The 14,397-nt window shown below is 50.2% G+C and overlaps 1 protein-coding gene across 1 annotated transcript in view; it reads left to right on the top strand.

Moving 5' to 3' along the window:
- The window catches only part of TSPAN7 (tetraspanin 7), a 189,515-nt gene that overhangs the window by 155,312 nt on the left and 19,806 nt on the right, over positions 1-14,397 (top strand). Inside the window, exon 6 of the mRNA XM_054005884.1 lies at positions 13,509-13,592. Within this exon, the coding sequence (XP_053861859.1) occupies positions 13,509-13,592 (84 nt within the window). The remainder of the gene's footprint in view (positions 1-13,508; positions 13,593-14,397) is intronic.

Genomic DNA, 14,397 nt, shown 5'->3' with positions numbered 1-14,397 from the left:
CGATTAATTCGCCCCAGCGCATTTAGTGATTTATTTCTCTTGTCATTTCTCGTCTATTTCCAGTGTAACTGTTAACACAAGAAATTATTGGTATATAACAGAAAAATGCAGAAACGGTTGGTTGTGTTCTATTTTAATCCTTTTCAGCTTGTACTGTAACTCAGCTGTGTGTCCGTCAGGGACTTGGAGATGGGGACTGAGGTCACATTTACGACTCTACCTTTGGAAAGCAGTCAGAGTGTTTTTCCAGTCCATACCAAGAAGACAATAATACTGGATTAGCTTCCACTAACCTATCCTTCAGTCACAGTAGCCTACTGTGAGCCAATCAGTGCTAATGGATTTGGAACAGGGATGATGTCGGTCTATTGTGAAACTTGAAATAATTGTCATCAATGTAATGTTACTCTGTTGGGTGAGTTTAAAGGATTTGCAAAGACATTAATTTACACTCGTTAATTAGTGCCAGAGTCTGCCTTTTGTAGAGAGGGAGGAGGGGAAGGTGCAGTGGGGCTGAGCTGAACCAGGAGGAATTCTGACTGAGGCCAGGACTACACTACATGCTTACTTGGGTATAACTACATCACTCAGGGGTATGAAAACTCCACAACCCTGAGTGATGTAGTTATACCAATCTACCCCCACCCCGTGTAGACAGGGCTATGTCAGTGGGAGAGCTTCTCCTGCCGACATAGCTGCCGCCTCTTGCAGAGGTGGGGTAACTAAGCTGACTGGAGAATGCTACAGTGGTGCAGCTGTGCCAGTGCAGCATTTGTAGTGTAAACCTGTCCTGAGTTGGCCAGAATTCCTCCTGGGGAGCACTCTGGAGCCAGGAGCTCTGCCACCGCCCAGCTCTTCCTCCATCTCCCAGGCTTCAGAGTGCACTCTCCTTGTTGTGTGGCTACTAGAAAATGGACAGAACTGTGGCCTTGGCCTCACTGGTCCACTTACAGGTACCCATGGAGTTCTATTGAGGAGTAGACCTGATGCGTCTGAGCCATACTGTCGCTGTGGGAGAAGGTGCAGGAAAGGTTATAGCTTTTACACGTATACTCCTACAAATACTTGGCTGGCTGGATAGATAGAGGCTCTTGGCACCCTCCCCCTCATCACAATCTGACCTTGAGTTAATTTGCCTTTTTGCTGTGGACAAAACTGAAATATTATTTCAAATGATAACTGGAAGGGAAATGCACAGTAGTTTAAAATCAATGCCTTCCAGATGATCCATGGCTGATCCCTCCCACATTTAAACTGGGGTGCAGTTATCTTGTTCTAATGTTCTGATTTGTACTGCAGACTGACCAGCATTCACTCTCACTTCACAGAGGGCCAATCTTTGTTTTATCTTTAATTTGATTATTTTCTACCAGCCGTTATCCATAGAGTCTCTGTTTCTGAAGTAGCTGACTTGATTATTTTGTCCACGGATTGTCCACGGATAGTTTGAAGGTCTTGCCCACATCTGAGAACTCTGTTTCAGTTGCCATTTAAATCAAAGACTTAAAGAACTCTCCGCTGGGGAGCTGTCCCAGATCTTTGAGTTGCTCAAAGAAACTTGAACAAGGTGGGCTATTTCTGAGAGGTGGAGGGGAACAGGAACAAAAAGCAAAGCAAAAGGAGTTGTGGCTGGTCTGGTACTGTAGCTTACAGGGAAGGAACAGCCTTGATGGTCTCTGAACAGACTCTCATCCTGTTCTCAGCCAAGAAGGAGGTTTGTGATTAAGGATAAGATTTTTGTCATGGAAGTCAGAAATCCTAGACCTTCAGAGACCTCTGTGACATTTTCCATTGCAGCTTCAGCCCTGGGGCAATGGGGCTGGAGAAGTCAGCTGGCGGGGGGCCTGGAGCTCCAAGCCACGGTGGGGCTTGGGTTCTTATCCCTCCTATCAGATCCCGCCCCCATTATTTTTAGTAAAGTCACAGACAGGTCGCAGGCTTCCATGAATTTTTGGTTATTACCCATGACCTGTCCATGACCTTTACTAAAAATAACAATGATAAAATCTTAACCTTATTTATGATACTTGCCTGTGTGTATTTTTTGCAGGATTGGGGACATACAGGTCCCTTTGTTGCAGAGGTCTGTCTTTCTCTCTCTAGCTCTCATTTATGGATTAAATACATTGGAAATGCAGTCTTTTCCTAGTCTCCAAAAAACAGTAATAGGAACAGGCTTCAATTAAAATAATAATAATAATAATAATAATAAAATAAGGTGCTAAAAGTTCACAAAGAGTACTAATGAGTTACCAATGGAGACGTATTCTAGTGGTCTGATCACACGACTGGAAGTCAGAAACTCCTGGACTGTGTTTCCCAACTCTGCTACTGATTAGCTAAGTGACTTTGGGAAGTCATTTAGGGCTAGAGTCACAAAAGGACGTAGGCATGTAACTGTTGCTTTAGGTCCCTAGATTCCAGAATCAGACTTGGTTGGAATTCACAAAGCCCCGATCCAGCTGTTTCAAAACTGTGTGCAGGTGCCTAAACTCTCTCAGTGCCTGAATTTTTCCAGTTATTTTACTCCATCCAAACACTTACTTTACTCCAACACTCCATGTCTGGACACTTAAGTCACAGAGTGATTCATGAAAGGAGGATACGTCTTCCTCCGCCTAATTCACCTGTGGGGCCCAATCCCTTAAGTGTGCTCAGAGCTCACTTGCCGGATTGGGCCCTGTATACTGACGTGCACATAACAGCCAGGGGAAGGGAGAGGACAACCTCCCTCACAACTGTTAGCCCAGAGGTTAGAGTATCTATCTGAGGTGGGGGAGACCCCCAGTTCAAGTGCTACCTCCACCTCAGAGGGGAAGACGGCATTTGAACAGGGATCTGCCATTTGTCAGGTGAGTGCCCTCGCCATTGGGATATAGGCTCCTTAGATGTTGATCTCCCTCAATCTCCTCAGTCTCCTGTTCCATTATGAATAAATCATTAAAAAATTAATCGGAGCAGGGGGACAGGACCCTAGGTTTCCCACCGCCCAGGTGAGTGCTCTGCCAGGCTACAGAATCATTCTCATGCTTGTGCTTTCTTGTGCTCTCTCTCGCTCTCTCTCTGTGACCCAAATGACTTCTTCATGATTTATTCACAGTGGAACAGCTGAGGGAGCCCCACTTAAGAATATTCTGTAGCCCAGTAGCCAAGACACTCACCTGAGAGGCGGCAGATCCCTGCTCTTCCTGACGTGAAAGGGGGATTTGAACCAGGCGTCTCCCACATCTCAGGTGACTACCCTAACCACTAGGTTAAAAGTTATGAGGGAGTCTCCACCCTCCCGGCTTCTTTTTAAAAAACAAAACAAAAACAAAAAAGCCATGGGCACCCGATGCCAAGAAAGGATTTCCAGCTGAGAATCCGAAACAGAGGGAGGTACCTCCCTGCAGTCTGGATTTAAGCACTAAACTCCCTAAGAAGGGTGGGGTTTGGGACACATCTCTCCCATTGGCTAATTTAGGCTACTCCCCATCTAGCATGCTGGCTTTTGTGATACCATTCTGAGGCATGCATCTCTCCCCATTCATTTTATAGGGAACCTGCATGCCTAACTCGGGCTTTGGAATCCCAGTGATTTTTTTCTAGGCACCTAAAAGTTAGGTGTGGTGATGCCAAGTGAATCTAGCCCTAAATCTCCTCATCTATTAAATGAGGCTAATATCTAACGCTGAGCTGTCATTAGGATTCGCTAACCAAAGTGCATTACAAACAAATCCTAAGCATTATTTTTCTCTAAAATGTTGATAAAGGAACAGGAATAGGGATGCAAATGAAGTGATAGTTGCTAAATAGGGTTCCCCTTCCCATCAAATAGCTGCATGGTTACAATATACAGAATTTTTCAAGTTTGTTTGGTAATGTCTGCACCACTCTTGAGGGTGCACCAGTTCTGAGGGTGCACAACAAATCATACAATAAATTGCCAGAAACAGTAAATTATGGCATCCTGGAAAAACATTCCACACATGAGGTGAGTGAGTAAAGTTATCTTACTAGCATGCTCTTTTTAACAAGTAAGACTTTAAGTCTCTCTCAAATTACCATAACTGTGAGCTGTTACATCTTGTGCAAGCGACTGAAAACAATAGATTTGAGAACCTTTGGGAAAGGCTGGAAAAATATGAAGGCACATCTGGCAGAATGAAAGAATTGGTTGACCACTCTAGCCTCATTTCATAATATGCAGGACATACAACCATAGTTGCTTGATATGTTAAACGAGTAAGCTTGAAATAATGTATAGTTAGTATAATGTTGCAAGATGTAATTAGGGGTTAATATGTATGTTGAAACATCTCATAACTGATTTATCACTGCCCTGGAGTTGAGTTACTTGTAACTTTATCTACCATTTCATTACTCTGAGGATTAAAAAAAAATTATTTTATATTACAAAAGAGGTTCTTCTTCGAGTGCTTGCTCATATCCATTCCATTAGGTGTGCGCGTGCCGCGTGCACGATCGTCGGAAGATTTTCTACCCTAGCAACACCAGCGGGTCGGCTGTGGAGCCCCCTAGAGTGGCGCCTTCATGGCGCTGAATATATACCCCAGCCGACCCGGCGCCCCCTCAGTTCCTTCTTACCGCCCCTGACGGTCGTTGGAACTGTGGAGCACGGCGTAGCTGTTCTCCACTCTCCCTAGCTTATCCAGTTATTCACAGTTATAGTTGTAGTTCTAGTTGTTTATAGTTATATAGTTGGTTATTCACTTGTTTATAGTTGTTATATAGTTAAAAAAAGGGGGATTAAGGGGGTTGTCTCCCCCCTTTTTCCCCGGCCGCGTGGTCGGGCTCATGCCCAAGGCTCCCGGCTTCAAGCAGTGCGCCTCCTGCGCTAAGCCTATGCCAACGAGCGACCCGCACGACTCGTGTCTGAAGTGCCTGGGAGAGTCCCATCAAACAGATAAGTGCAAGATCTGTAAGGCCTTCAAACCGAGGACCAAGAAGGAGCGGGACTTTCGACTCCGGCAACTCCTTATGGAGGCAGCACTTAGCCCGGACGCTCCATCGGCGCGCCAGGCCCCGGCACCTAGCACCTCGGTGCGCAGTGCCCCAGCGGCACCGACCATGCCGACCACGGCAGACAAGCCTCCACGGCACCGGACCTCATCGGCACCGCACTCACAACAAGTGCCTCGGCGCCGTTCATCATCCCCGGGACATAAAAAATCCCATAAGGCGGGGACCTCAGTGCCGAAGACGCCGGCTCCCCCGGTGCCGGGGGTAGAGCCGCGTCCACCTGTGGAGCACCGAAAACAGGTGCCTCCAGCACCGTCGAGTCCGGCTCCAAGGCCGTTGAGTCCGGTGCAGACAGAGTCACCACCGAGACCGGCGGTGATACAGTGCCTCCCGTCAACACCGGAGACTTTCGCGACGGCGAGAGACTTGATCGCTCTCACGGAGCCGGCACCGCCACAACCACCGGCACTGTCGGCACCGTTGACTCGCCCGGTCCAATCTAGGGGAAAACCTGCCTTGATGCGCCCTCCATCGCAAGGGCTGGAACCGCGGCACTGATCCAGGTCCCGAAGCAGGTCCCCTCGCTGCTCGCAGTCCCGGCGCCGGATATCACCTCGGCACCGGTCGTACTCGCGGCCAAGATCATCGCGGCACCGCTCTACATCTCGGCACCGTTATGATCGTCGGCACCGATCAACGTCGAGATGTAGCTCTCGGCACCGGTACGATCGACGTTCGACTTCGAGAGGCCGCTCCCGACACCGGGCCTACTCTAGGTCATCGTCTCGATCCAGGTCCGACTCCCGGCACCGGCAAGGCCATCGGCACCGATCGCGATCTCGGCACCGATCGCCGGCACCGCGTAGAGATGGAACATCTCTAGATCGGCACCGGACGGCACCGTATCCCACGGGATTCGTCTCGGCGCAGTCGGCACCGCCATGGCCATCGAGATCGGTGTCTCGCTCCTCTGAGGACCTGCCAAGATCGGCATACCCCCCTCAGGGGCAAGCCGGGGAGCAAGATTTAGGCCATTGGCAAGAGGGAGCAGAGGACCCTGACCAGGGCCCATCTCACTGGTCGTTCTGGACCCCGTGGGCATACCACCAGGCGCAAGGGGCTCCAACAACCTCTCGCTTGGGTCACTCTGATACAAGGGCACCAGAGTCCACCATCTCTCGCCCTCCTCCAGGGGGCATGGAGGCCTCTGTATCCACACCACCTGACGTCCCGGACCCAAGGACAGGTGATGCTCCGACCCAGGAACAGGGAGACCAGGATCCTCCCCTGGATCCCTTACCACCAGAGGCATCCTCCTCTTCCTCTCCGGATGAGGCAGTGGCGGGCACGTCGTGCACAGGTCCACCCCCGATAGATCTTCGGGCTCATCAGGACCTGTTACGTAGGATGGCCCGTAACATGGACCTACAGACGGAGGAGATAGTGGAGGTGCAGGACCCCATTGTAAATATCCTCGCGGCGGATGTCCCATCAAGAGTGGCGTTGCCCCTGATCCGCACGATCCAGGCGAACGCAACTACGATATGGCAAACCCCTGCCTCTATCCCACCTACAGCGAGAGGGGTGGAAAGAAAGTACTTTGTCCCTTCCAAAGACTACAAGTACTTGTATACCCATCCCCAGCCGTGTTCACTGGTGGTGTCATCAGTGAATGCAAGGGAGCGCCACGGTCAACAAGCTGCAGCGCCCAAATCAAAGGAGGCTAAGCGCCTCGATTTGTTTGGCCGTAAAGTTTATTCAGCTGGAGGGCTGCAACTTAGAGCGGCTAACCAGCAGGCGCTCCTGAGCCGCTACAACTTTAATTCCTGGAACTCTATGGGGAAGTTCAAGGAATTGGTTCCCCAAGAGTCCAGGGAAGAGTTTGGGGCCTTGGTTGAGGAGGGTAAGAAGGTGGCTCGGACCTCCTTACAGGCCTCCCTGGACATAGCGGACTCGGCCGCGAGAACCCTGGCCGCAGGTATCGCTATGCGCAGGACCTCCTGGCTCCAAGTTTCGGGTTTACCCCCTGAATTACAGCAGACCCTACAGGATCTGCCCTTTGAAGGACAGGGGTTGTTCTCGGAGAAGACGGACTCTCGATTGCAGAGCCTCAAGGACTCCAGGACAATCATGCGCTCCTTGGGGATGCATGTTGCGGGTCCCCAGCGCAGACCATTTAGGCCCCAGCCTCAACGTTTTTACCCCCCTCCACCTCGTCAGAGACAGGACCCTGCCAGAAGGCGAGGGCGAGGTGGTAGGAGAAGATGGGTTGGCCCTCAACCCGGTCAGAACCAGGGGCCACCAAGACCACCTTCAGGTCCTAGACAGAACTTTTGAAGGTGCGGTCGAGGACGGCGCCCCAGTCATCCCCCAGGATCCAGCTCCCTCCTTTCGGGATCGCCTCTCCCACTTCCACCGTGCTTGGTCCCTTATAACTTCGGACCGTTGGGTCCTCCGCACGGTGGAGAGGGGATACGCTATCCAGTTTTCTTCTATCCCCCCCTCCCACCCCCCTTCCCCGTCCCTCTTCAGGGACCCTTCTCACGAGCAACTTCTTACACAGGAGGTTTCTACGCTCCTTGCCATGGGGGCCATAGAGGAGGTTCCGATAGAGTTAAGGGGCAGGGGATTTTATTCCCGTTACTTCCTGATCCCCAAGTCCAAGGGAGGTCTGCGGCCCATCTTGGACTTGCGCGGACTCAACAAATTCGTAGTAAAGTTGAAGTTCCGCATGGTCTCTTTGGGGGCCATTATCCCTTCCCTCGATCCTGGAGACTGGTTCGCCGCCCTCGACATGAAAGACTCATACTTTCATATTGCAATTTACCCACCTCACAGACGCTTCCTGCGATTCGTGGTAAACACGGTGCACTACCAATTTACAGTCCTTCCCTTCGGCGTATCCTCGGCCCCAAGAGTGTTCACGAAATGTATGGCTGTCGTGGCAGCGTACCTTCGTCGGCAAGGAATACAGGTGTTCCCGTACCTAGACGACTGGCTGGTGCGCGGTCGCACCAAGGAGCAAGTTCAAGCTCACGTCCACAGAATAGTGCACATATTCAACGAGTTGGGCATCCTACTCAACAAGGACAAATCCACTCTAGAACCTACCCAGAGAATAGAATTCATCGGCGCAGTTCTAGACTCCGGGCGTGCGCAAGCCATCCTGCCAGACAACCGCTTTGGCACCATCACGAACCTCATTCAAGGGCTCAAGGCCTTCCCAACTACCACGGTGAGGTCGTGCCTTACCCTGCTGGGTCACATGGCTTCCTGCACGTACGTAACCAGGCATGCCAGACTTCGGCTTCGCCCACTTCAAACCTGGGTGTCATCAATATACCGTCCACATCGAGACAGCCTGAACATGGTGGTCACGGTCCCGAACTCGGTCCTGGCCTCCCTCACCTGGTGGCTAGATCGCAATGTGGTCTGCGAGGGGATGCCATTTCACGCCCCACAACCCTCTCTGCACCTGGTCACAGACGCGTCATCTCTGGGTTGGGGCGCCCATCTCAACGAACACCATACCCAGGGCCTGTGGACTGCACCCCAGTTAGCCCTGCACATCAATGTTCGGGAGCTGATGGCGGTGCGCCTGGCGTGCCAAGCATTCCTCAATCTCCTACGTGGCCGCTGTGTGTTAGTTCTCATCGACAACACCACGGCCATGTTTTACATCAACAAGCAAGGAGGAGCACGTTCGTCAATTCTATGCCAAGAGGCCATTCGCCTGTGGGACTTCTGCATCGCCCACTCAATCCATCTCACGGCATCGTTCCTCCCTGGAGTCCAGAACACTCTAGCGGACCGACTCAGCAGGTCCTTCCAGACGCACGAGTGGTCTATCCGTCCGGACATCATACATTCCATCTTCCAGAGGTGGGGGTTTCCCCAGATAGACCTGTTTGCATCTCGAGACAACAGGAAGTGCCATGTGTTCTGCTCCCTACAAGGTCGAGCTCAGGGCTCCCTCTCGGATGCGTTTCTCCTTCCCTGGAAAGACCACCTGTTTTATGCATTCCCTCCGTTTCCTCTGGTCCACAAGGTACTGCTCAAATTGCGCAGAGACCAGGCACAGGTAATTCTGATCGCTCCAGCGTGGCCGAGACAACATTGGTACTCCACACTGTTGGAACTCTCGGTTCAGACACCGATCCCGCTTCCATTATGTCCGGATCTCATCTCTCAGGACCACGGCCGGTTGCGTCACCCCGACCTGCAATCACTCCACCTCACGGCGTGGCTGCTCCATGGTTCACCCAGGCAGAGCAGCAATGCTTGCACTCTGTCCAACAGATTCTGCTGAGCAGTAGGAAGCCCTCAACACGGACCACGTACCTGGCCAAGTGGAAGCGGTTCTCCTGTTGGTGCGAACAACGAGCCACGTCCCCATTGCAGGCACCCATTCCTCTCATTTTGGAATATCTCCTCTCCCTAAAACAACAGGGGTTGGCGATATCTTCAATTAGAGTTCACCTGGCCGCTATATCGGCCTTTCACCCAGGGGAACTCGCGTCCTCGGTATTCTCTAACCCGATGGTCGTTAGATTCCTCAAGGGCCTAGACCGGACGTACCCACAACAGCGTCATCCCGTCCCGACGTGGGATCTCAATCTGGTTCTCTCCAAACTCACAGGTCCTCCGTTCGAGCCACTGGCCACCTGTTCACTTCTATACCTATCCTGGAAGACAGCCTTCCTCGTAGCCATCACCTCAGCAAGGCGCGTTTCTGAACTCAGGGCGCTTACATCTGAGCCCCCTTACACAGTTTTTCATAAGGATAAAGTGCAGCTTCGTCCACATCCTGCCTTTCTCCCTAAGGTGGTTTCTACATTTCATATCAACCAGGACATATTTCTCCCGGTCTTTTATCCCAAACCACATGCCACTCGCCAGGATCAACGTTTGCATTCCCTGGATGTACGAAGGGCCCTGGCCTTCTATATTGACCGCACAAAGCACTTTAGAAAGACGACGCAACTCTTCGTTGCAGTGGCCGACCGAATGAAAGGCTCACCGGTCTCCTCACAACGCCTATCCTCCTGGATTACGTCTTGCATCCGGACTTGCTATGACCTGGCAGGTGTCTCAGCACCGCACCTCACCGCTCACTCCACGAGGGCCCAAGCCTCCTCGACTGCTTTCCTGGCACATGTTCCGATACAGGACATTTGTAGAGCGGCGGTTTGGTCATCAGCCCACAAGTTTACAGCTCACTATGCACTAGTGCAACAGTCCAGGGACGATGCTGCATTTGGATCAGCGGTTTTGCACACAGCAATGTCTCACTCCGACCCCACCACCTAAGTTGGGCTTGGGAGTCACCTAATGGAATGGATATGAGCAAGCACTCGAAGAAGAAAAGACGGTTACTCACCGTTGTAACTGTTATTCTTCGAGATGTGTTGCTCATATCCATTCCAAACCCGCCCCCCGTCCCCACTGTCGGAGTAGCCGGCAAGAAGGAACTGAGGGGGCGCCGGGTCGGCTGGGGTATATATTCAGCGCCATGAAGGCGCCACTCTAGGGGGCTCCACAGCCGACCCGCCGGTGTTGCTAGGGTAGAAAATCTTCCGACGATCGTGCACGCGGCGCGCACACACCTAATGGAATGGATATGAGCAACACATCTCGAAGAACAACAGTTACAACGGTGAGTAACCGTCTTTTCAGGAAATCATGTAATCTAGGTCATGAATGGCCTACATTTAACAAAGGGCATTTTCTTCTTCTGACCACTAGTGTGCAGTATAAGGCCCTGATATCCTCTAAAAACCTGCTTAAGAGTTTGCAGGATTGGAGCCTGTGTATGCACTTGCATGTGTATGATGAATAGACTCATAATGCTGCACGGGTGCTGACTTTTTTCTTTCCCCCGGTGGGTGCTCCACCCCTGCTCTGCCCCGAACCCACGCCTGCTCAGCCTCTTCCCACGAGGTCCCGCCCTTGCTCTGCCTCGTTCTGCTCCCTCCCCTGAGGCCCACCCACCCATCGCTCGCTCCTCTCCGCTCTTGAGGCCCTTCCCGAGCACCTCCCGCAGGCTGCTCTGATCCTCGGTCAGCCCCAGGCGCCCGCTGCCCAACAGCTGATCAGCAGCCAGACCCCAGGCCAGAGCCACTGTGGCCGGTGGGTGCTGCGCACCCCCTATTTTTTTTCCCATGGGTGCTTGAGCCACAGAGCACCCACAGAGTCAGCGCCTGTGTCACACTGGCAGTGCTGGAGTCAAGACTGAGAAAGGCGAGACAAGTAAAATTCCACTCTTTTCTCAGCTTCCTATGGAACTGACACAGATATAACATATGCACTTGGCCTCAGTCTGAGAATAAGTTCTTGCTGAGTTTGGGGAGAAAAGCTGGGTTGTTTTGTGGGGGAGGGTTTGGTGGGGTTTGTATCCGGGGGGAAAAAATCAGACTGTTTGTGCTTGTGGTTTTCAGTCAATGACTTAGATTCCTTTAAACACCTGAAACTGGAAAAGCTAATTCCAAACACATTTTTGAAAAAATAATTTAAGAAAATATATGTATTGAGAGAGAGACAGATCTCAAAACCATGTCCAAGAACAGCCTGTGCACACACATTCTCTGCCTCCTACCCCCAGTTCGAAAGGCCATGTATTGAGGTAGGGGGAGAGTGGCTCTGATGGGATCGGGGTCTCAACTGTAGACCAGGAATGTGTATTTGAAGGGGGCGGGGGCTTGTTTGTTCTTTTCTGCTCAAAAAAACCTCAAGGAAACAGTCGAACCCCCCCCCCACCCAAAAAAAACCCTTCAGTACTGTCATATATTAAAAGTAATAAACCATTCCAGATCATGCCTGGTGCCTTTAGAGGGGCACAGCCAGGCAGGACACCTCCCTACGCATCTGAGCCATGCTTATGTTAAACAGCAGCATGTTCCGAAATAAGCTAGTATTACGCTAGCGGGCGCCCCCTCCTGGCCAGGCACTAGAACTGCCATGAGCAGAATCAAGGCCTCCTTTTTTCTGGATCCCATGGGTGTTTCAAGCTTCTGTAGCCTCATCAGGCTGCAGCACCTGTTTCTCCCTTGGCCTCTCTGGCACATTTACTAGTACTAACTCTGTCTGTCATCCCTTTCCCAGATATGGGGCTCCTCGGCCCCCAGCACCAGCGCTGACCCCCAGGATGCCCCAGTTACTTAAACACACCCTTCTCCCAGAACTCCCCTCGAAGGTGTGAAGCTTCTGGTTACAGTTTAACTCTCGGGGGCATGCAGCGGTTGTGGAGTAGTTAGCACAGAGACACACTGTGCACAGAGTCTAACACATTTATGCTCTTTTACTTAATCGTATAAAAGCAGAGGAGAGGAGAGTACAGCTCATACAAAACAAGAAGCATCTTAAACCACAATGTCCCTTACTATCTTGGGGGCAGGCAGGCAGGGAGCCCCCTGCTTCAGGAGGTGGTATGTGCTGGGTTGCTTCTCCCTTCTGAACTGGAGAAAATGCCCCCTCCCCACCCAGCAGACCAGCCTGTGCCCTTTTGAAACCTTTGGCCCAGGTGACACCCATGCCAGCTTCCCCATGTGGACACACATCCCTACTGGGTGATTTCATTGTCCAGGTGACTTCCCCCTACTAAACCAGTTCTGCTGCGTAGGGACCATCTGTTGTCTAGAAGAGTGAATAGATTTCCGGCAGTTTACAGTCTTAGAGTCAACTATCCTCTGTTGTTCTTTTGCCACCAGCCTTTGACAGCTTAACCCAATGTGGAGGCAAATAGACCATAGCGAAGGCAAAAGTCTGGGCATTCAGAATGGAGTTTGCAGCCTGACACAGACACACAGGATACGTCTACAGTGCAATAAAAAACCTCCAGCGCCAAATGTCAAAACCTGGGTCAATTGACTTGGGTTTCAGGGGTTGGGCTGCGGGGCTGAAAATAGGAGTGCAGACATTCAGGGTCGGGCTTGCGCCTAGGCTCTGAGACCCACCCTTCTTGCAGCGTTTCGGAGCCCAGGCTCCAGCTGGAGTCCAAATGTCTACACTGCCATGTTTAGCCCTGCAGCCCAAGCCCCGTGAGCCCAAGTCAGCTGACACGGGCCAACTGTGGCCACGCCATGGGTCTTTTATTGCAGTATAGACGTACCCATAAGGGTTCGTAATCTCTCACACAATTCATCAATTGTACAGACATATTCCCAAATTGTCACAGCTAGCACGATTCATTTTTACTGCCTGTATCTTGTCAGGTTCTGCTTTGTTTTCAGATCGACTCTGTTGAGGCCTTACTTTTTTTTTTTAAATATCAAAATGATTTTCCTTAATAATACAACAGTGTCTTATTTATTACAGCATCACATTAGGCTTCTTTCCCATTCTAGCAAATTTGTTTCTAAAATGTACTGTTTCTGTCTTCACGATTATTGGGTACACTTATCACTTAACAGGAATTGTTATTAAATAAAATAAGTTAAAATGTTGTTGGAAATCATGATAAAAATACCCAATTTCTGACTGAAGCCAAATGAAATGGGGGAAGGGGTACACACGCTCCAAGACTGATTATGTTTGTCTTTGTTTTACAGGGCTGTTATGATCTGGTGACCAGTTTTATGGAGACAAATATGGGAATCATAGCTGGAGTGGCTTTTGGAATTGCATTCTCACAGGTATACAATTATACTACATGAACTAGGTGGGTTTTTTTTCTCTTTTCCTCTTCCCCTGGCTTCAGGGAAGGATTATAATAAGGGACAGAGCTCAGAATGCTCATTAGTCCTTTGGTCATCTGTTCATTGATTTTCTTTTTTCAACTTAAATGCAGTTTCTCCTTGGGAATATGCAGTTATGATTCAACTAATGACTAGCTCAAGGAAAATCGCTTGTCCCTCTGTTGGGTCAAACAGAGGTTAACCCAATAAAGCATTCTTTTAAATGGAGCATCAACAACTCAAAAGCCAAATAGCTGATCCATATGTTGGATAGGCTTTTCACTCTTCAGGCTTTCTTTTTTAAAGATCTTGTTATAAAATTCAAAGATCTTTAAAATAAGAACATAAATTTAGCCTGGCGCATTCAAAAACTGTTTGTTTTGGTTTGGTTTTTATGTGGTGACCCGCACTATTTGCTTATTTCAGCTTCACTGTAAAAAGAAAAAAGTTCAGGGTGGGAGAGGACTAATTGTTAAAACGCTGTGCATTCTACTAACTTTTCTAAAAGAAAAACCCCTTTGATTTTTGTGAGGAGAGGCCCCTTAAATCAAAGTAGGAGTTCAGTTTCCCTAGCTACAAACAACAGCACAGCTGTAAGGAGAAAGATGCCAAAACCACAGTCTAAAAGCCACACTGTTTCATGATATGTTTTGGCATGCGGAGTATTCAGGGAAGACTAGGAAGCTGGCTATGGCTCCCTGACTTTCAAATTGCCTTGGCCCTGACATCAGTTAAAGAAGCCTAGTGACCGTTCTGACTTATT

The sequence above is a fragment of the Malaclemys terrapin genome, chromosome 1 (genome assembly GCF_027887155.1).
Source record: "Malaclemys terrapin pileata isolate rMalTer1 chromosome 1, rMalTer1.hap1, whole genome shotgun sequence".
Lineage (NCBI taxonomy): Eukaryota > Metazoa > Chordata > Testudines > Emydidae > Malaclemys > Malaclemys terrapin.
Note: the sequence above shows the minus strand (reverse complement) of the source record. Positions and strands in the feature narration are given on the sequence as shown.